This window comes from Centroberyx affinis, unplaced genomic scaffold (assembly GCF_046629955.1).
Source record: "Centroberyx affinis isolate AG114_WGS23_722 - 3 ecotype Tasmania unplaced genomic scaffold, CSIRO-AGI_Caff_v1 ptg000801l_1, whole genome shotgun sequence".
NCBI classification, from domain to species: domain Eukaryota; kingdom Metazoa; phylum Chordata; class Actinopteri; order Beryciformes; family Berycidae; genus Centroberyx; species Centroberyx affinis.
The window spans coordinates 216908-237562 of record NW_027279405.1 but is presented as its reverse complement, the minus strand read 5'-3'; the positions used below and the strand labels follow the sequence as shown (position 1 = coordinate 237562).

The window sequence follows — 20655 nt, the reverse complement described above, 5'->3', positions numbered from 1 at the left end:
TGCCCTTGTCCTCCCGACCTGAGAGACGTCTGGCCCCGGTTGCCACAGCGCAACGAGCGACCGTATCAATTAGTACTGGCCAGTCACGTGGCACCATCATACCCCCACCCACCCACACCCACAGACACAGTTACAGCGCGACAGTCTTGTTAACTTAGCATCACTGAAACATACTTTATTGTAGAAAACAACAATTTCAGACTTTCATATAAGACAAAAACCATCACAAATTGGGCTTGAGAAATATAAATAAAACGCTTCTTCCTTGGAAAACCCATATAGTCTCACACAGAAACACATTGGTCATCATACATATGGATCATACGGACTTTCACAAACCTACCAGGAATTTCTTTAGTAAACCCATGATCACTCTCCATAAAACTACTTACACTTGTTATGATACAATGTAGAATATCCAATCCACTCTTTCATTTTCTATTGTCCCTTAATTTATTTTGCTGGTTAAATGAAAGCAAATGGCCACTTAGGTCCTTAGACAACACGGGACAAATAAAAATTTGTAAATATAAAAAATGAGAGTTTCTATGCAGCATATGGGAGGACTTGTGTTCCTGTGTGTATTTGTGTTCAGGTGTAGGTGTGTGCCCATACACCGCAGCATGCATCTGTACATGCTGGTATGTGCATGTATGACAAATCTAACAATATGTCATAGTGTGAGCAGTCAGAGGAGTTACAAAGAGAGACTATGGCTTTGAGGCAGACTAAAAGATGTGTGATATGTAATAATGTATTGCATAGATCTAGACTTAGCTGAACACCCATCCAACTTTAATCTGTTAGAAATTTCTGACAACGATGAGTTACACAATTTATGCAGAATAAAGTGAATTTCCCCCCAGACATGAATCTGGACTTGTGTGCCATTTTTTTCTATTTTTGAAGAAGTCTGTCCATTTCATCATGGGCTGGGAGTCCTTTCAGTCCATTCAAATAGCACTTACTTTGGTGTTTTAATGTTGAGTTATTAGAAGCAGAGGTTGTTAACATTTCTGAGCAATAACTGTGGAAATCAATGAACTGAAGCCCATTCTTTGGAAAGTCATACATGCAGCAGGTCCTTCTGAATAGTAAACTGTGTTGTGAAACTGAGGAAACTGTTTTAAAGTGCTTTCTGGATGGACTGAAAGGAATATAATGAATCTGACAGGCTTCTTAAAAAATAGAACTATCCCTTTAAGGTTCAAACTGACAGTGAGGAAACTGGTCCCTACTCACTACTGGAGGGCAACTTCACCACAGAGCTAGAGTTCACACAGAGTGCAAAGAAAAACACACAGGGAGGTGAACAGGGAACGAAGGTCTTTCAAAGCCATCCATCCACCATCCTGAAGAACAAACTATCTGCCAGAGTAAAGCTAATACTGTCCAGGGACTTGACATTAACCCAAACAATCTCTAGGCTCAGAGCACAACAGCTTGGGGAAGGAACAGAGTGACTGAAGGGAGGGGGTGAGCCATTTGGACCCCACATATATATGATCTGTCATCTGTAGCAGTGTTCTTTGGTCCTGGGTGGTTCACAAGGAATGGGAGAGGGGGGGCATGAACAGGAGGAGGCTTTCCCTTTTCATCAGTCAGATTCGTTCAGGCCACAAGGTCGCCGCCACTCCTGGCCTCTTTCATGGATCCATTTGTTTGATACTAAAAGCAGAGAAAGAAACAGAAAAAGATGATTATCAGAATTCTAATCTAGTCCTTTAGTTACTTTTGTCGCATACAGAACAAACGTTCATCCTACTTGTCACATAAACCCAAGGCCAGGTCTTATACTTGGTTATGAAACACTAATGCCACTCCATAAAATTACTAAGATGTTTTTGAGAGTCTCCCAGCAGTGTCTGGGCAGTAGTGGTGGAAAACGTACTCAAATCCTTTACTTAAGTCAGTAAAAGTAGCAATACCATAATGGAAAAAATGCTTCATTAAAAGTAAATGTTCTGAGTATATAAGTATTAGCAGTAAAGTGTACTTAAGTATCAAAAGTAATAGTACTCAGTCTGAAGAATGGTCCCTTTCAGAGTGTTAAATTATTGATGCATTAACCTGTAAGAACTATTTTAATGTCCATATACTGTTAGCAAGTTTAAACTCTAACAATGCAACATATTTTATGAGCTTATTGTTTTGCAAGTAAAACCTTATTCTGAAAATTAACTAGTAACTACAGCCGTCAGATAAATGTAGTGGAGTAAAAAGTGCAATATTTCCCTCTGAAATGTAGTGGAGTAAAAGTTGAAAGTCTGACAAAATGGTAATACACAAGTGCCACTCAAAGTGCCAGTACCTCAAAATTGCACTGAAATACAGTTCTTGAGAAAATGTTCTTAGTTAGGCTACTTTCCACCTCTGCTGAGCAGCAAAAGATTGTTGGGCCACAAAGGTGCTTCTAACAAAGGTGGCTAAAGGCAGTTTTACCCTTCAGAGAGATTTAGTCAGGTCCTTTAAGATATTTTCATGGGGAACCAGACAAAGAGGAACTCACCCCACTTGTTGCCCACCAACACTGGGCAAGCTGCATGTCGTGTGCTGTAGTCTCCCTCCCCGCTGGGAAACAGATTGTACCAGAACACCGCAGTACCCTGGAATACACACACAACAGGCAGCAGGGATTAGTGGGAACAATTGCTCTCACCTGTCATTATAAAACAGGCTTGGCCCACACTCACTTAGGTCTCAGGCCCAGAATGTAATATCACTGAATCAGTTTTAATGAGTAAATGGGCAGGTACCTTTTTGGGCCATACTGCTGCCCCAACATCTGGGAATACTGTGGCTCCACCTGCTGCTACATCACTCATCTGCAACACATAGAGAGGTAAAGAGAGATCAACATTTACATAACATCTAGGGTGTTCATCATTACCATCAAATTATTTATTATCATAGAGGTAGTCCTACCAAGCAAAAGTGTGTGAAGCACAGGAGGCATGACCGATAAACGATTAAAATGGTTGCTTAAGGGCCCATTACACTGAAAAACACTTTCCAGCTTGCTGTGAGGTTTGAAGGCATTTGGGTTGTAAATTGGCAAAAAAGAATACTAAAAGTTGGGGGTTGTGATATTTTAAATAAACTCTGCATGACCAAAACCTACGCTTGGTCTTCATGGATTCATAATCGGCTTACAATTGGGTGAAATTTACAGCAAATTTCATTGGCTGCATATTTGTCCACCTTTCCTAGTCCCAGCAAACGCACCACCCTCCTTTTCTCTGTGAGAGTGTAACCAGTCTGTTGTGACTGCAAGCTAGATAGTTACTTTTGAGAAGGTAATGATTTTGCACACTGTAAAAAACGGTAATCAAACATGACAGATAGTCATCGCTGCATAATACCAGAGTGCCAACCTGCACAAAGCCCAAGAGGAAAATTTATGGTGAGCTTGGCTATTTCATTGGCGAGTGTGGGACTGCTCAGTTTACATTCTTATGGAGTGGGCATTTCCACAGGGACAGCTTTCTGAATTTGACACTCAAGTTTGCCAAGTTTGGTAAGTTGACAGCTGATGCCATTCCTTCAAGCAACAAGCTGCAAGAAGTCACCACTAGATAATGTTATCTTTCATACTAATAAAGGCTGTATCCCCTCTCTCATCTCACATCTAACATTGTTTACAATTTACATGCGTGGTCAACCAGTGTGCGATCGGCCGTCAACTGGTCAATCAAAGCTCTTATGTATGTAAATGATACACCCAGAGTTACTGTATCAAGGCAGGTGCTAGATATAGTAAAAATGTGGGTCCATGAAACCAGTATTGTTTTGGTGAAAATGAAGGCAAAAATGTTTTTAGTAAATTTATTGCACTTTAAAGGTGATTTGCCAACAGATCAAACTGGATTTAAAGTAACCAACATGGGTCTTTAAGTGAAATTAGAAAGCGTAATGGGAGGGAGCACAACAAAGACTCACATAGAAGAGCCATGTTGCTATCCGGTTCCCAGTGCCCAGCTCTTTGAAGGCATCTGGCTCATCTTTCTGTGGAGAGAAAGGCAACAACAGGTTTAGTGTCCTGCCCTATTAACACAATAACCTGCTATAAAAAGTAACTTGTAGGTTGTGAATTACAGAGGTCCTACCCTTCCGAAGTCAAAATGAGGTTCATATTGACCTCCGACACCGTAATTTGCAACCTACAGGGAGCAAAAAGATTGAATAAACTGTAAATCTCACAACAGAAGTATCACTCTCTCGCCCAAAGCCGTGCACAAATGTGAGCGTATAAACACATGCACTAACAAAATACATTTATGTAAGGACACAATCTTGATTCAATAAGTGACAGAAAACAAAGAAGATGAAATAGACATGTCTGGTGCATGCTATAATTGAACTTATATGAGTTCAACGCCACAACTCTGAACATAAATACAATGTTTACCTGCAGCTCTTCTGCAGTGTCCATCTCCAGTCCGGTGAGATCTTCAATTCTCTGGTTGATCTTTTCAATCATTGGATCTTCATACTCAGTAAGCCAAGCGCTGGAATGCAGGGGAAGAGCAGAGAGATTGAGAAAGGAGAGGAATATATGTCAGCGTGATGTGAATATTTGTCCACTAGATGGTAGTAAAGATGTCTTCTGAAACGGACGACGGAGGGCGATATCATGCTGAAAACTCAATGAAAAGCTCAAAAGTGCATTTATGTGTTAAGATCAGATGATGAAGTGTAGAGAAAGAAAAAGAAGGCTTAAGGAAAGGGAAAACTAGGAAAATGGCCAAAGATTCAGAATCTCCAATCAGCTCAGGGTACAGAGATTGTCAACTTAAGCATTGAAGTAGCATTGTTATAGTTGTTCTGGCTTTCAAACTAAGTGTGCACTTGAGTCTGTGGAAGTTGCATAGGGTGTTGGCGAAGTCACAAGAGTCTGGTTGACGACTACAGGAGGAACCCCACAAAAAAGTGTTTTCATAGATTTAGCTCTCCTGACACTACCTGCCTTTCATCAAGCTCACACTCACTGCCACACCCACAGCCAAGAGGGCGGGTCTGATAAAATGAGCTCTTGACCATGCATGGCAATTAACTCTTTCATGTAATCTATTAAAACATGACACCACTAGTTCTGCAGGCCACATCATACAATTTAAGTGGCTATTTTTTCTGGGTCAAGCACTACAAAGCACAGCATCCATATAAAAAACTGTCAAACCACACAGAATAAAATGGCAGACAGTATCTGGCTACATGGCATTTCCCGTTTGAAGTGAGAGACAAAGACAGCAGTTGTGGCTCAAGTGAAGTTCAATTTTATTGCTACAGGATCAATTCCAAGCATCTGCTCCCAACACACTATCCAATTTAGTGGCTACATTCTTGACTTTTTAGACATCACTCAGCCAATGGGATGACTCCCATCTCCCATTGCCTCATGGGAGTATTTTCTGAGAATTTCTGTGCAACTACTTTGAGGGAGAGGGACAGAGAGAGATGAGTCAACACGATTTATTCTGTGTTTCTGTTGGGGGAGTGTTGGCAATGAATTCTATTTTTGAAGGGATTCAGGACTAAATGTGCGCCAACAGTTCTTCTCTCATTTTCTCCCTCATGCGATGATGGCCTGGCCGTGTAGCCAGTTCAAAGAGAGTTCAAACCCTTTTGAGTTCATTTAACCTTTAACACGTCCTCACTACATGTTCACATATCGTACACAGGATTTTCAGACACATGCAAGCTGGCACGTACACACACACACAAACACAAACACAGACAGAGCACCACACCCTCACACATATGTAGCACAGAAACAGATTAATAACTAAGGACAGTAAAACCACGGTAATGGTTATTTTTAACCTGCTATTTTTAGAGTGGGATATTTAAGTTCTAGGATATTTAAGATTCTTAATTTCTGCTGATATGGAAGTTGAAGAAGCATAGGGTAGAACCAGAGCAGCTCAGACACAACTGATAATGAGAGAGATACAGATTCATTCCAGAAAAGAGCAATGGGCCAGATAGAGATCCCAAGCTCTGACTCTCAAAAAACCTGGGAAGGCCGTTTGAAGGGAAGAAAACAGAGTCTGTCACAATCGTGCAGTTCCATCAAAATGCCTGAAACATTGGGTAAACTGGAAGAATAAAAGAAATGTTCAGCCACACACAAAAAAACAACAACAGAGGATGTTTTACCTTGGTTTAAACTACATGTTTTGGCTCTATTCTGTGTTCTGGCAGAAATCTAATGGAAGCTTATACTGCACAATAATAAAAAGTATTGGTTTTAACCAAATTAAAACATCCTCTAAAGTTTGTTTTCCAGGTGTGGCATTTTCATTATTTTCCATGGTGTTTGCTGGGTGCAGGGCTGAATGTACAGGTGTTTGTGTTTCAGCCAAGGCACAGAGGTGAGGATGGAGAGATGGATGGAGGAGGAGAGGGGAAGGCGTTGCAGCCCCCCAAGTGACCTGTGACCCCTTACCTCTTGGAGACTCTGTACAAGGCCGTGGTAAGTTTCCCAGTTAGGGGGTCATGCACCGTGGCTCGCCTTAACTAGCTCCCCGGAGCATAAGGACACAGAGATGGAGGGAAGGAAGACAAAAAACAGAAGGAAAGGAGGACGGAACGTGAAACACACAACAAGAGGACGAGTGGAAAAAATGGTGGAAGTAAAGTCAGAGAGGAGGAAAGAGGGAGAGAAAAGAAAGGCAGATCTGGTCACTAGTGGTCAATGTTATTCTCAAGGAGGGCCAAGAGAGCGTTTCCCGAGGCAATGATAGAAACCAAAGTTCCATAAAATAAAAAATATGAGCACAACATTTTTGTCTTCTTAACCATTCACCTCTAAGGAATTGAAGACTGCCTCTGATACACCCCTGGTTGACCAAAAGCAACTATGTTAATATCAACTAGTAGAAAAAGTAACACCTTTCTCCCTCGTCTCTCTTCTTGTGTTACCTTTCTACAGCAGACTCCTGAGCCAAAACTTATCCATGAACAGATGTGCTGATTAAGTTCCCCCTCAGCTTGATCAAAATCCTCACACCACTGCAGTGCAATGCTGGAAAACTAAATCTCAATTTGATCGAAGATTGCATTCTTCTAACTTCAGCTGCAAAAATGTCACAAAAGTACAAACAAATAACTGTATTATATAAAGAATAGATCATAATAATTTTGATTTTGTGTTTCCGTTCAGGAGTCTTTAAGCTATGGCAAGGAGGGAGAAGCAGAGGGAGTGATGGACAGGAATACAGAGGAGGAATGGGGTGAGACTGAGGGAAGAAAGGAGAAGAGAGTCCCACTCTCTTCCTCTCCTCTCATCTGTCTCCCCTCTCCTCTTTCCACGGTGGCTCCTGGCTGTGCCTTACCTCTTGCTGATCCGGTATGAGGCGGTCTCCAGCACACCAGTGATGGGGTTGGAGATGGTGGCCCTGCGCAGCTGTGAAGCCAGGGACATGTTTTACACCCTCTCACACACACACACACACAAACACACATAGATGTGTGTATGTGTGTTTGTGGCTCACCCACTCACTCAGCCTAACCAGCAGCGTCACCTCAACCAGCCTCACAACTCTGACCTCCCACCCCCCTCGATACACTAAACAAATAATACCACATAATGGGGAAAAAGTGAAAAAGCAGGAAAGAGTATTTACAGCCTCATTCATAACTTATCTCAGAATTTGAATTTAGTAGCTTTATATATACAGTATATGTCATAGAGCAGAGGTGTGACCAAGTCAACTTTTCTCAAGTCCCAAGTCAGTGTCTTGAGGCACAAGTCTCAAGTCAAGTCTCAAGTCTAAATGTAGAACACCAAGTCAAGTCCAAGTCAATTTACACAAAAACAAGACTCTCAAGACTTTAGAAACATTTTCAAGTCATCAAAGTACAAGTCAAAGTCAAGTTCCAAGTCACCAGAACCCAATTCAAGTCTCAACTCTTCTCTTCTTGCATCAAGTCAAGTCTCAAGCAATTACAATTGTGACTTGAGTCTGAACTGAGTCCACGTCATGTGACTTGAGTCCCCAGCTCTGTCATATAGCTTTATGGGAGGAGTGTGAATTGTCTCTTTTCTTCTTGGATGCAGCACCAAGATTAAGACACACTCATCAAACACAGAATGACTTACTCTAGGCTTGGCCAGCTGCTTGACCTTCTCGATTTCACTGTGGGAGATGATGTCAATGTAGCGGACAATGTAGGGCCGGTCCCATTCGTCCTCCTGTTTGACCGGAGCCAACAGGTACTTGGGGTTGTGATTGTTGTCATAGTAACGGCAGAACAGCCGGCTCTGCCTGCGTGGAGTCTGCACGGATCGAGAGGAAAGAAAAAGAAATACAGAGAGGGAAGGATCTCAAAGTGAGGTATCTTGTGCGAGTGTGCAGTTGTGTTTCTGTGTATCTGAATGTGTTCCTTACCATTTTGATGCCTTCCCCTCGACAAAGCATCTCATACTTCTTCCTCTCTGGGACGGGCTCCTTGAAGCTCTTCGTTTTAGGCTTCTTTTCACTTGTTTCTCTTTTCCCTCGCTCCTTCTCTTCTTGAGGCTCAGCCTCTTCTGCCTTCTTCTGCTTCTCCAGCTGGAACTCAAAGTACTTCAGGTTGCCCTTGGCGCGTTGGTGCTCTGGGTCTGGAATGGGAGGGAGTGAGAACACCAGAAATAATAGTGCCGATTACAAATGGTGATTACAGCAATCTGAACTCAGGATATCACATCACCCAAGAAGAGATAATGCTAAGGAGTCTATCACATCACCCCTTATTCAGATCACAACACTAAGATGTTTTTGGAGTCGGATACGGGTCGGAGAGTTCCACAACTGGCAGGATGCTGGCTGATATTCAGCTGTCTAGCGAATTGCTCACATGGATGGATTCCCTTCTGATTAGCATTAAATCAATAATTGTCTTTATAACCTACAAAAGTCCACCTGTGGTATAAAACACATTCCTTACAATACCTTCTTCTGTGTCATGGCTTCTTACTATAATTCTTGAGCTCACAATTGGGGCTAATGCTACACCCTCTACAACTGTATCTCCTTCCCAGATCCCTGTAATGCCAGCTGCCATGCTGTCCACTACATCATATGCCAGATCTCTAAAAACTTGTTTCTAATAGGCCCTTTCTTAGACCAAGTTCTACTCAGATCCATGCAATGCCCTGTGAAGGTGAACCTGCTCTGCTTTACGCCACATCCACAAACAACCAATTGCAATCTGATTTAAATCATGCCAGTGTATATGTGACAGAGGTTCAGCTCCCTGTAACATGGTCCCTTAGAAAATATAGCTCTATTTTGGCCTTATTTTAAAATTGATTATACAATTATGAAATTGATTGAACTGAAATGAACCTATTATGATGACATTCACTCACACATACACACATATATATACATATATATATATGTGTGTGTATATGTATATGTATATATATATATATATATATGCTGTATATTTATAGTGTCACACTACAACTGAAAAACACTGTCCCACTTTTTCTTCTAAAGATAGAGTTTTCAAGCAAAACAAAGAACCTATGAATGAAGGGTAAAAGTCCACTTCATGTTCACATAAAGGATTTATGTTTTTCAAATTTAGTTTTAATTTGTCAGTTTACTTCAGTTGAATTCCCGCCAAGTGGTCTCTCTTTGAATGTCAACCACGTCCACTATAATAATTTAAAATAAAAAAAAATCTTGGTTTTCATAGTTCACATAGAAAAGCAAGGCAAACTATGAATGTCCCACTTTCTGAACCCACTATGTGTTGTATTAATATGTTCATTGCAGGTGTAGTAGAGGTAAGTCGAGGGTTTAGGATTAAACAGAAACATTGATGTCACCTGCTCTAAAAAGTGTGTGTATACTCACTAGTAGAGGTATGGATGTTGCTGCCATGGTGGTAACTGTCCTTACATGGTTTATATTATGTCTATCTGGCTGGGAAAAGTTGGCCTCTGTTTCACCTCTGTTTAGTACTCAATTCAAACTTGTCTCCTGTTGCTTTCTACTTCCCATATGATATCCAACTATCCCACACTCCTAAAATCCAAACATTTTTTTTTTATCTTGGTTATGTCTTCATTTTATCTTTGCATGTGTGTTTTCGCTATTTCAGTGTTTAACAGTCTTATCTAATTAAACTCTTTAACTATAAACTAAAAAGTTTATAGTTAAAGTTTATAGTTTGTAAAGTTTTATAGTTAGTTTGTAGTTTTATAGTTTATAGTTTAATTCTAACTTTATAGTTTATAAATTTTATATTTTTGGTTCTAATGTATTGTATATTAAACGGGGAAAAAAATAGATTTGAAAGGTCTTCCCATTTCTAAACTACTTAAGGTGCACTTGAAGACACTTGAACAGAAAAATAAGCCTCCCTGTATTCTTTTAAAGATTGGAAACATAATTCAAAATGCTTCTTTGCTCAGGTCCTTGTCGTGTGGAGGGGCTCACCCAGTGCAAGCAGCTTCTTGGTGAACTCCAGCGCTCGATCTAGCTCCCCCTGCTGGTAGATGGCGTAGCTGAGGTAGTCCAACACCGTCACCTTATCTATGGAGGACTCTTCTCCCTGATCCAGCTGCCTCAGCGCCTGGGCCATCCACAGCTCTGTGTGGTAGTAGTCCACCTCCGAGTACGCTATCTTCCCCAGCTCGTAACAGTCCTCCACAGTCATGGGGCTCTTGAATGTCACTCCTAGTATGCAGAGGATACAGGAGAATAGAACAGAATAGAACAGAACAGAAGAGAACCGAGCATAAAAATCTATTAACAAGCAGAGAAATTCTAATCTAAGTTGTGTGTCAAAGAATCTGAAACTCAATGCAATGAAGTCTGGGGTGCCGCTGCACAGATGTGCACTGTTTTCTCCCTTCAGTCCTGAAATTTTTCTGTTGTCAAAAATATTCCCTTTGTAATGTAAATAACAGACATACTGCTGCTGTCTCACAAAATCAATTATTATTAATTATTTATATGTAACTGAAAGCACAAATGGTCAATGCAATGAGCGACTTTCATGGCAGTGAATCCCATTAAACATGTCCAAGAAGCAGTGTTTCATTTCAAAGGCTGTCAATGTAAAATTTAGTCTGTTATTGTCTTGCTTCCTGAAAAAAATATTTTTTGGAGATATTAATTTTCTATCATGCAGAGGTGATATGCAGTGATTTCAGGTCCTCACCTGGCAGGTCTCCAGTGGAGATGGTGTTGGCATCCAGTCTATAAGTGTCCTGTAACCGGAGGAGAGCCTTGGCTGCCCCCGTCTGGTCCTCATCTGTGGGGAAGTGCTGTCTCTGGATGGTCAGGTTGGAAATGAATCCTGAGAGAGAGACAGGCAGGACAGGACAGATAAAGACGTGATAGAGGATGATTGCGAATGATTAATATGGGATACATAACAAGACTAGTAGGCAGTCAATACTATCTACTCTTAGCGGTCAATGAGACTGCTTGGAGTGACTTCAATCTTGAGTGAGGAAACTATAGTTATAAAGAGCCAAGGACATAACTGGACTATTGCACACATGGGTGAATTATTAAGTTGACTAATTAGGGGGGGACACTAGCCTAGACGTTAGAGAAGTGGGCTTGTGACTGTACTGTTGCAGGTTCACAGGACCGGCTGAGAAAATATGTGTGGGGAAAATGAGTAATGCTCTCTCCTCCCTCAACAACTACTATGGAGGTGGAGGTACAGACTGTGGTTGTACTAGGCAGCTCCCAGGTGGAAAATATGTAGAATGATATGAATGTGCAGCAGAGCATTACTTGAAAAGAGCATGCGAACTCAGACAACTTTTCCTGGATGAGTAAAGTTTAAAAAAGTGACATCTTTTCTATTGTATTAAGCATTTGCTGCAGCCTGCCAAATTATAAGTGCAAAATTGGCATGGCTTGCACACAATAGTGTCTGTCTGTTCCACTGATGAATCAGTTCTAAGATCAATCAATCCCATGAAAGGACGTTTTGGACCAGACCTGAGTCAAACAGTATTGGAGAATCCTCTTTGTGTTTGTTTTCATCTCCTTAGAGTACCAAATCATCCAGACAATTCTGATAGCGTCAGGCAAGTTGTCAGAAATATTTACTAAATTGACTCAAATACTTTCATGTGAATGAGTGACTGTAGTGTCCTATGTGGCAAACCCAACCCATGTGATCCTCCCAGTGTATTGAACCAAATGCTAAGAACTGCTATTTGCCCCAGGTCTGCTTTGGACTGGATCCTTACCATCAGTGGTGTCCTTGAGCACGAGGCTCTCCAGGTCCCCCCACTCTGTGTTTAGCCTCTTCATCAGCTTGAAGGCATTGACAGGATGCCCCAGGAAGCCCTCGGGGTCCTGCGTGGCTGTAGCTGTCAGCGAGTCCATCTTATCAGCCCACCTAACACAAGGGAGGGGATACAGAGTTAGTTACAGTGCTTCAGTTGAATCCATGGGCAATCAGTAGATATAGCTAAGGGAATAGAGGAAATTGTGAGTAGTGTCTGTGTGTAGTGTATGCTTGTGTACATGTACGCGCACATATGTATATGTGTCTGTGTGGCTTTGTGTCCAGACACTCACTGTTTGACCTGCTCCAGCTTGCTCTCCTCTGCTCTGATGTAGTCCTTTAAAGAGGTGACTAGGTCCTTTTCTGTGTACAGTAGATCTGTCATCTGGCCTGAGAAACAATACATTATTGGTACTGCAATCGTACAGGACATTACAGGACTTGAGCCTTATATTATAGGACCTGAGCTTCCGTAGGTGTGGTAAAAATTGAAAAACAGGAAAAAGAAGAATAAATGGGGTCAACATAAACCAGATAATTTATTGCATGAGCAAACTACGTTTCTAGATGGTCTTACCTATGGAAGTGAAGAAGTCGTTGTGGGCTGACAGAGACTGCAGGAGGCAGCTCAGCAACAGGAAACACCAACACTGTAGCTCCATCCTGAAGAAAAAAAAGAGAGAGTTAGTTAGTTGTTGTACTCCCTGATGCATCACAACACAACTTCTCTCTTTTCAATCATCATCCTCCTACACCTTGCTGCCTGTGACACTTTCAACCACCAGACTTCTCTTGGTTTTCCTCCCACCTTGGACCGCGATTATCAGTTACTGTGGAAATGAACTCTTATCTCCACGGTGCACTCTCTTCACTGGGGTCCTCCAGGGCTTAGTGCTGAGTCCATCCTCTTCTCTCTCTACACTAGAAAACTTGGCCCGAGCATCACATCTTCTCAACTTCTCCTATCACTGCTATGCCAATGACACTCAACTGTAGTTTTTTCTGATATCCAGATTGAGGCATGCATCTCTGCCTGCCTCACTTACATCTCCAGCTGGATGTCAGTCCACCACATCAAATTCAATGTTGTCAAGACCACGGTGATTCTTACCCACAGTGTGTGTAACTCTAGACAACTGTCTGTCATATCAGGCTCACATTGTAGCCACAACTTGTTCCTGCAGATTTGCGCTCTTAAACATCCGCCGAATCTGACCTTTCCTCACCTGGGACTAAGCCAAGATCATTGTTCAAGCTTTAGTCATCTCCTATCTGGACAACTGCTGCTCCTTTCTAGCTGGCCTCACAAAACACTCCAGCCCCTCCAACTCACCCAGAACGCCACAGCCCGCCTCGTCCTTAACCTCGCCAAATTCTCCCATGTTGTTCCCTTCCAACTCCGCCTCCAGTGGCTGCTCGTATTCAATGCTTGCATACAACACTGTGAAGTGATGTGCTAATTGTTCTATTTCTTTTCCTACCACTCACTCTTACATGATCGTTCAATAGTCACAGGAATGGAGACTAAGGCCCTGACATTTGCACTTAATTTTGGTTGCGTGTAATTTTGGTTTATTTAGGAATAACTACTCTAGTAACTGTAACTCGGCAAGTCACTGTATCAAGTCACTCGGCATTAGAGCGCCAGCTAAAAGCCTAAAATGGAAATGTAAAGCTACTGTAAGGCAGCAAAAGACCAAAAAGGTGTGTATACATGTGTATATGAGAAACAGACACAGAGAAACAGAGTGAGTGAGAGAGAGAGAGAGAGAGAGAGAGAGAGAGAGAGAGAGAGAGAGAGAGAGAGAGATGGACTGTCATAAGAGACAACTGAAGATCATTTTAAGTATGAAACAGTGTCAGAGATTGATTCAGATTCAGAAAAAGCAAAAAATAGAGTAAGTAATAGTGGCCTACAACTGGGAAAAATGGCCTAACTTGGAGGATCTCCTTAATCCTTTTAGGACCACAGCCTCCCACCCACCACACAAGGCCAAATATAACTCTGTGGTTGCTGCCACTGTGTCCGGTCTGCCTCTGGAGCTGGCACAGCATCACTGCTGCAAGGCGTCTGGCCTCTGAGGAGTGCCACTGTGATCTTCTTCTCTACCCATACAGAGAGATGAAGAGAGAAAGAGACAGACTGACAGGACGAGATATGCAAATTTATGCACATGGCAAAGTGCCCATGTTTGTGTACACATGTACAGGATATGTATGCGTGTGTATTTGGGCAGTACCAGGGGACTTGTGTGGACAAACACAGCTGCTTTCGTTGCCCCAGGGAAGAAAGGATGAGGATTTGGAATTGATGAGGGGTAGAAAAGGGAACATAGAGGGCAGGAAATGGGAGGGTTGGGGCAGAAGAAGGTTCATTAACGGATATAAATTACCTTTGCACCCCAAATACACAGCCCTATTATAACTTGAAAATGATGATTACATACTAGTCACGCTTCATCACAAACTCTTATGTATCCGCAGTAAGCCAAAGTTTAACTCAATTACAACTGCAGCAGCACTATTTTACAGTGTGACAATGTACCACATGACTTTCCCCTGTATTTTGCCAACAGCTGAGGCTTAAGAAAATCTAGTTGAACTTTTGTGCCACGCATTGTGATGAAACCTGTGCGCTTCCAATAGAAACAACAAAGGAAGTATCCTTGGAGGAAGGTGGAGGAAAAATTGATTCTAGCAGTGTCAGAATTTTCCAAATTAAACAACACAGGTCTGAAGCAGTGTACTGACCTCGGAAGAAAAGCTCTCTCCTGGAAGCAGCATTTAGGCATACCAGGTGTGTTAAAAATGCAGTGGAGATTAACTATCTATGAACCATTGGATATTATATTTTGGATATTATGTATACAACACTAGCAAGATAATGAGCAAGAATTGGATGTTCTCCCTGTTTCTTGAAAACTCTGCCTAACCCTTTTTATCACACAAGTTCACAACCCCAGTCTAGTCAAGAGTTGCAGTGTACCGCGCAGTGAGCAATCAGCCGGAAAACTGTTTATCAGCAAACAGCATCAGAGTTATTCAAAATGTACAAATATGAACTCAGCAAACAGGCTACACAGCAAACAGCTGAGCTTAGTGCTAAGTTACAAATGCATCATAGTGAACGTGGACCTGCCGATTTCACTACTATCAACTTCATGAACTGTGTGGTTGGTTTAGGTAAAGACAGACAGAGCATGTGGCAAATTGCAGCAAGTAGACCTCAAACTGAAAATCTACTCTAGCGTAGAATTTGCATGTGTTATTACTATGATCTGGGGCAATTACGTCTAAGATTTGTGAACATGACACAAGACTCTCCCAAAGCTAAAGACAAGACAGGCAAGATGCTCTTGATGATGTCATTAACAGACAAATCCTCAAGCTGCTCCAGCGACTTTGAATCAGACACCAAATTTGTGGACAGAGTGACAGCACCAAGGGTGATTTTAAGGGAATAAAGATAGATTTTCTGGTTTGTAACTGTTAGCACTGCAGTGACATAAAGCTCATTTGGCTGTAAAAGTTCAAATAAACATTCTGGGAATCCGTAATGCCAGCCTCTAATTTAGTGGCAAGCAAAGGACCTCCAGGGTTTGTCTCTTGATGACATCACGCCTTGGTTCTGTGGTTTCTAGCTTTTGAAATGAACTGCTCATGTTCAAAAATACTGAATGAACCATTATTCTAAAGCACAGACTTTGATAGAGAGAAGAGAGCAATCTGAGGACACAAATACAGATTAATCTCTGCAATCTTTCTAGATTGTATCATAACTGAATATGGTATGAAAACAATGTGATATCTGATTTAACTTATCATGGTATAAAATACAGACAGAGGAGTGAATAAACACTAGTGGTGCCAGGTATTAAGTATGACTAATAACAGTATCATTGTAAAGGCCTATTACATGCATGCATGCACACCCACAGGTACCCACATGCACGCAGGCATACACACACACACACACACACACACACACACACACACACAAACCTAGTGGCAATGCAAAGGTCATGCATGAATGTGTGTCTAAGCATACATTCGTCTTATTGCCTCTTGCTGCACGCAGTCTACAGGCTCAGGCAGGTCCTCACTTTGCCACGAGGCCAAACTTTTAATGAAAATAAAAGAAATAACTTCATATGGGATTTCTATTTGGGTCACCAGCAGGGAAGACGTGAGAAGAAGTGCTGTCGGAACACAATCGTTCTGTTCACATTAAACTGAATTAAATTATATTCAATTCAAACTATTATTATGCCTATTAGTTTTAGCTCTTTCCATAATCTGTAATGCTATTCAGTCCAAAATGCCATATATATGATATCGACACTTGGATTGGCATTATAATTGCATTGTAACATATAATTACTGTCATGACAGGGTGACAGTCACTGTGATAATGTTATGTCAGTTTAATGTCAAGATTAGAGCCATATGTTTTGGAGTTACCAATGAGATGTGTGCATCACACTCATAAAAGTGAGTGACAGTGAGGGTGTGTGCACACACATACTTGCATAGTTGCATGTGATATGTAAACACTCCATAACACCCCCTGATTGCCCTTAAAACATATTTAACCTGCCACTCACACTGACACTTTGTTTAGACTAGTTATAGAAAATGTTCTACAAAATTTGCCTAAAACTTCTTTTCCCTGACCTTTTCCAGTTCTGAGATAATCGGGCTGCGATCTGTTTGGGCATGTAGACAGAGAGACTCTTCCAATGTCTTTTTACCTCATAGCCTTGTGTTAATGGTGGGACTAGTGGATTTGACACAGTGCTCCCATTAGCAGCTGTCATCTTGAGAACACAGCCATATCACCGGTGTTGCTTTAACCACCAAGAAATGACTTTAAGTCAATCAATGTTATGTGAGTTTTATTCTAAAAGCAGATATCCACAATTGAAGGAAAAATCCATCCCCAGATACTCTTATGCTGGTAGGTATCAGTTTGTGATGTTCAGTGTATTCCAGGAGTTATTCTGTGATCAAGTGTTATAATTTACTTGTTGGTGCGCCCACCCCTAAACAATTCGTGCCCCTTACTCAAAATGCAACATGTCTTGTAGCTGCATTGCATTCTGGTCTATTGCGGCTGGCTACTGTCGGTGGAGAAATTGGTCTCTACGATGAATTTCTCCCTGAATGGTTGATGAACGCTGGTGCAAAATGGCGAGTCAAAAAAGAAGTCCTCACTCTTAGATTCTGAGGGACTGCCACCAAAATCTGACATTTACCACTGATGTTTTAGATAGCTGAACACAGTTTCTGCCATCAAACTCCATTGTAGCTGCACTGTAAAAATCTTGAGGTGGCATTGCCTCGTCTACATTTGGCCAGTTATCCACAGTAATACACACTAATACAGTAAAACTGCACCACAAAACGACAAAATGGGACACAGAATGCAAGGTACATTGTCAAGCTCTGTGTTTTTTTTAGTGTGGATTTTTCCTTTAAAGGATAATTGATGCCTACTCTTACAAAATGATTGCTGGTATGAAAGCAACTTGCATGATTTATGGTATTATGAAAGTTAGGAGTCACCATAACACATTTCTTTACAAAATAGTTCTATTTTGAAGATAGAACCATCTGTAGCTTTTAAATATTGACTGATGAATTTAAGGGGGCATCGTTTTTTTTCAAAAATGGATGTAGCTACTATAGCATTTTGGAATGAACCTGTTCAACTCTCTGCCCCACTCGTACTCTGTCATCAAATACATGGGAGCTTGTAATGTAGCAGAGGTTTGGGGTTTAGTCTGCAGCACCACCGAGTCCTGCCTCACCCCTAAATCTGCCACCCAAAAGGATCCTCAATCTATTTTAAGAGAGACTTTAATCTTCCAAGATTTGATATGTTGAGAACTCTCCTAAACGTGATGTTTACTAATGATTACTAGTATTTGATGACCACAGATAGCAATAACTGCATGGCTTAGGAACTGACACTGAAATGTTGAATAGGAAACCCATTCAAGAGCCCGTGGGGAAAATCATTATCACTGAAATACAGTAAATTGCTTCCATCATTTTTTTTTCCAAATTTTTTTTTTTTAACAAACTTGGCCATGTGACATACAATCGTGCATATATAATTATTTTTTACATCCTAACTGCTATTGATTAACTTTCATTGACAAGTCTGACTGTTCTCCATAGTCTTTGATAAGCAGTTTAGCTGGTCATTGACTAAAAGTCTAATTCATTAACAGGTTTGATTTGCCCAGCAATGCAGTGGTAAATAAAAAGGGGAGTCAAATTTAATGTAATCAGGTGGCAAACAAGCATTAACTACTATTACTATTAATTACTATTAATTAATTAAGCTATAATAATCATATATTTTAGAAGGATATCCATACAAATTTCACAGCAAAAGTTTCAATGGGAATATTATTACTATTATGTATGAAAAGGTCACTCTAAACCAACTCACTACTGAGTACCACGCACACACTATAAATCCCTATAGTGATTTTTTATTAGGGAAGACCAACTAGGCTACTTATTAGTGAATTAATTCTGACAGCTTTACTGCAAATAGCCTACTAAACTTTGATGAACAAAAGTAAGACAGCTCTCCCTAGTCTTTTGCCGTACATTTTAGCAAGTCACTGACAAATACTGTGATAGCCTTCCTTAAAAATATCTCTTCCAAGTGACTGAGAGTGAAAGTTCCAGAGTCAGACAGAGGATGTGGATGGATAAGACTGCCACGTCTTCGCCCCTCCCCGCCGGGGAAACTCATGGGAAGACTGCAGCAGTTCATGGAGTCTGAATGGCTTTACCTGCAGCCGACCCGGCACTAACCCCTGGAATTACACTGGCAGCAGGGGGGCTTTTCATTTCTGGATGGCAGCCCGTGTTACTCACTTTCTACCAGCTTGTTTAGAGTGAGCCTCGTAGTAATTACTGCAACAGCAATCACTTTAAAAAAAATAGTCTACAATGAATATCAGCACCTCAAATAACAGTAGAGGCTCACTAGAGAGTCTAATAGGCTATTTGACTATCAATTTTGACTATTACAAACTATTATCAAATAACAATAGGCCTACTCTTATATGCCGTAAAATGAATGAATGCAATGTCCAAGCAAAGCCAATAGAGAAGCTATTATTATGAGAGACGGGCAGCATCCCACGCTGCACTGGAATGTTACAGTTTAACGTGGGAAACCTAAAACGCTGCACGCTGGCTTTAGTTACTTATTTGTTGTGTTAATCTCAGTGTTTTCCACTTTTACTCGGTGCATTGTCTTCAGTAGACTCCCTATTTGTCTGATTCCAATATCTGCCCCATTCGCTGCTGCTGCAACGACCCAATTTCTTCACGGAGATCATTCAAGTTCCATCTAAACTAATATAGCTACTAGTAGAGCTTGAATGAAACTTCCAGTGTGCGAGAAAAGTTTGCAATATTGAATGGCTGTTGCCGAAACATCAAATGAAGACGAGAAAGTAAGACGAGAAAGACAGAACTTCCCAGAACAACATGATAACCAATTGGAAAGTCGACATGCTTTTATCAGAATTCAGGATTCAATATTTACCGAAACGAGAGCATCTTGATGCCGAAAGGTAGCCTATCCCCGCCGCTCGGGTCCCAGTCTATTCTAAACTCTCGGTCCTAAACTGACTCGGTACCGACTAAAACGCGGTGTCTCTCTCGTCCTGTCCCCGGTGCTTCGGTGTACTGCTCGCCATCTGGTGGTTTGGGCTGGTTTTCTAAAATCCAGGGTCTGAATGCTACGTGCAGAGTCTCACACATCCACACATCCGCTGCTAGATACTTTTTGGGGCAGGCGCTCGTAAATTGCAAGGGGAGGTGTCTAGTGACCCGTGTTGAGTCAGCCATGCATGCTTATTTTTGGTTTTAAAGTAGGGATTTGGCTCTTTTATAGCCTGTACCTGACGTTACAGTTCAGTGCCACGTATTGTAAATTCACTCCTTTTCTTCTGGGTTGGACTGAAATCTCTGGGCTGAAATTACTTCTTTATTTTTCTTTTTTCTTTTAATAAAGCAGTGGCCGGGCACATGTAACATAGGTCAAATATATCCCCATATAAGACTTCTTGATGTGTAGTTTTACAAGGTCTAATTTGGCCGAAAAAACCTCACTTTCACCTCCTGTCATCATCATATCCCTCCACATTCCAGAAACTTCCCTCCGCCTCCCAACCAAAAAGTGACTGGAGGGAGGGAATTCCTGCTGCACGCTGGTGAGTTGAACAGGGTGGAGCTTGTGTGTGTGTGTGTGTGTGTGTGTGTGTGTGTGTGTGTGTGTGTGTGTGTGTGTGTCAGACAGACGCAGAAGTACCAAACTGTTTAGAGGATTGCAGTGATTCTTTAACAGTTGCCTGTTGTAAATCTCAG

General features: G+C 41.4%; 1 protein-coding gene across 2 annotated transcripts; it reads right to left on the bottom strand.

The window, feature by feature from the left end:
- Positions 1-169: 169 nt before the first annotated feature.
- Positions 170-19973, bottom strand: p4ha1b (prolyl 4-hydroxylase, alpha polypeptide I b). 2 transcript variants are annotated; one of them, XM_071520410.1, is made up of 15 exons: positions 19832-19973; positions 12833-12918; positions 12549-12645; positions 12215-12366; positions 11164-11301; positions 10437-10676; positions 8394-8605; positions 8105-8281; positions 7338-7408; positions 4409-4508; positions 4107-4160; positions 3940-4005; positions 2757-2825; positions 2510-2606; positions 170-1668 (listed from the first exon to the last, which is right to left on the bottom strand). In XM_071520410.1, exons 1-15 carry the CDS (start codon positions 19843-19845, stop codon positions 1598-1600), a joined length of 1644 nt encoding a protein of 547 aa, XP_071376511.1. In that variant the 5' UTR covers positions 19846-19973; the 3' UTR covers positions 170-1597. The 2 variants fall into 2 exon arrangements, with proteins under 2 accessions (XP_071376511.1, XP_071376512.1); XM_071520411.1 differs by lacking the exon at positions 7338-7408 and adding an exon at positions 6449-6519.
- Positions 19974-20655: the final 682 nt, after the last annotated feature.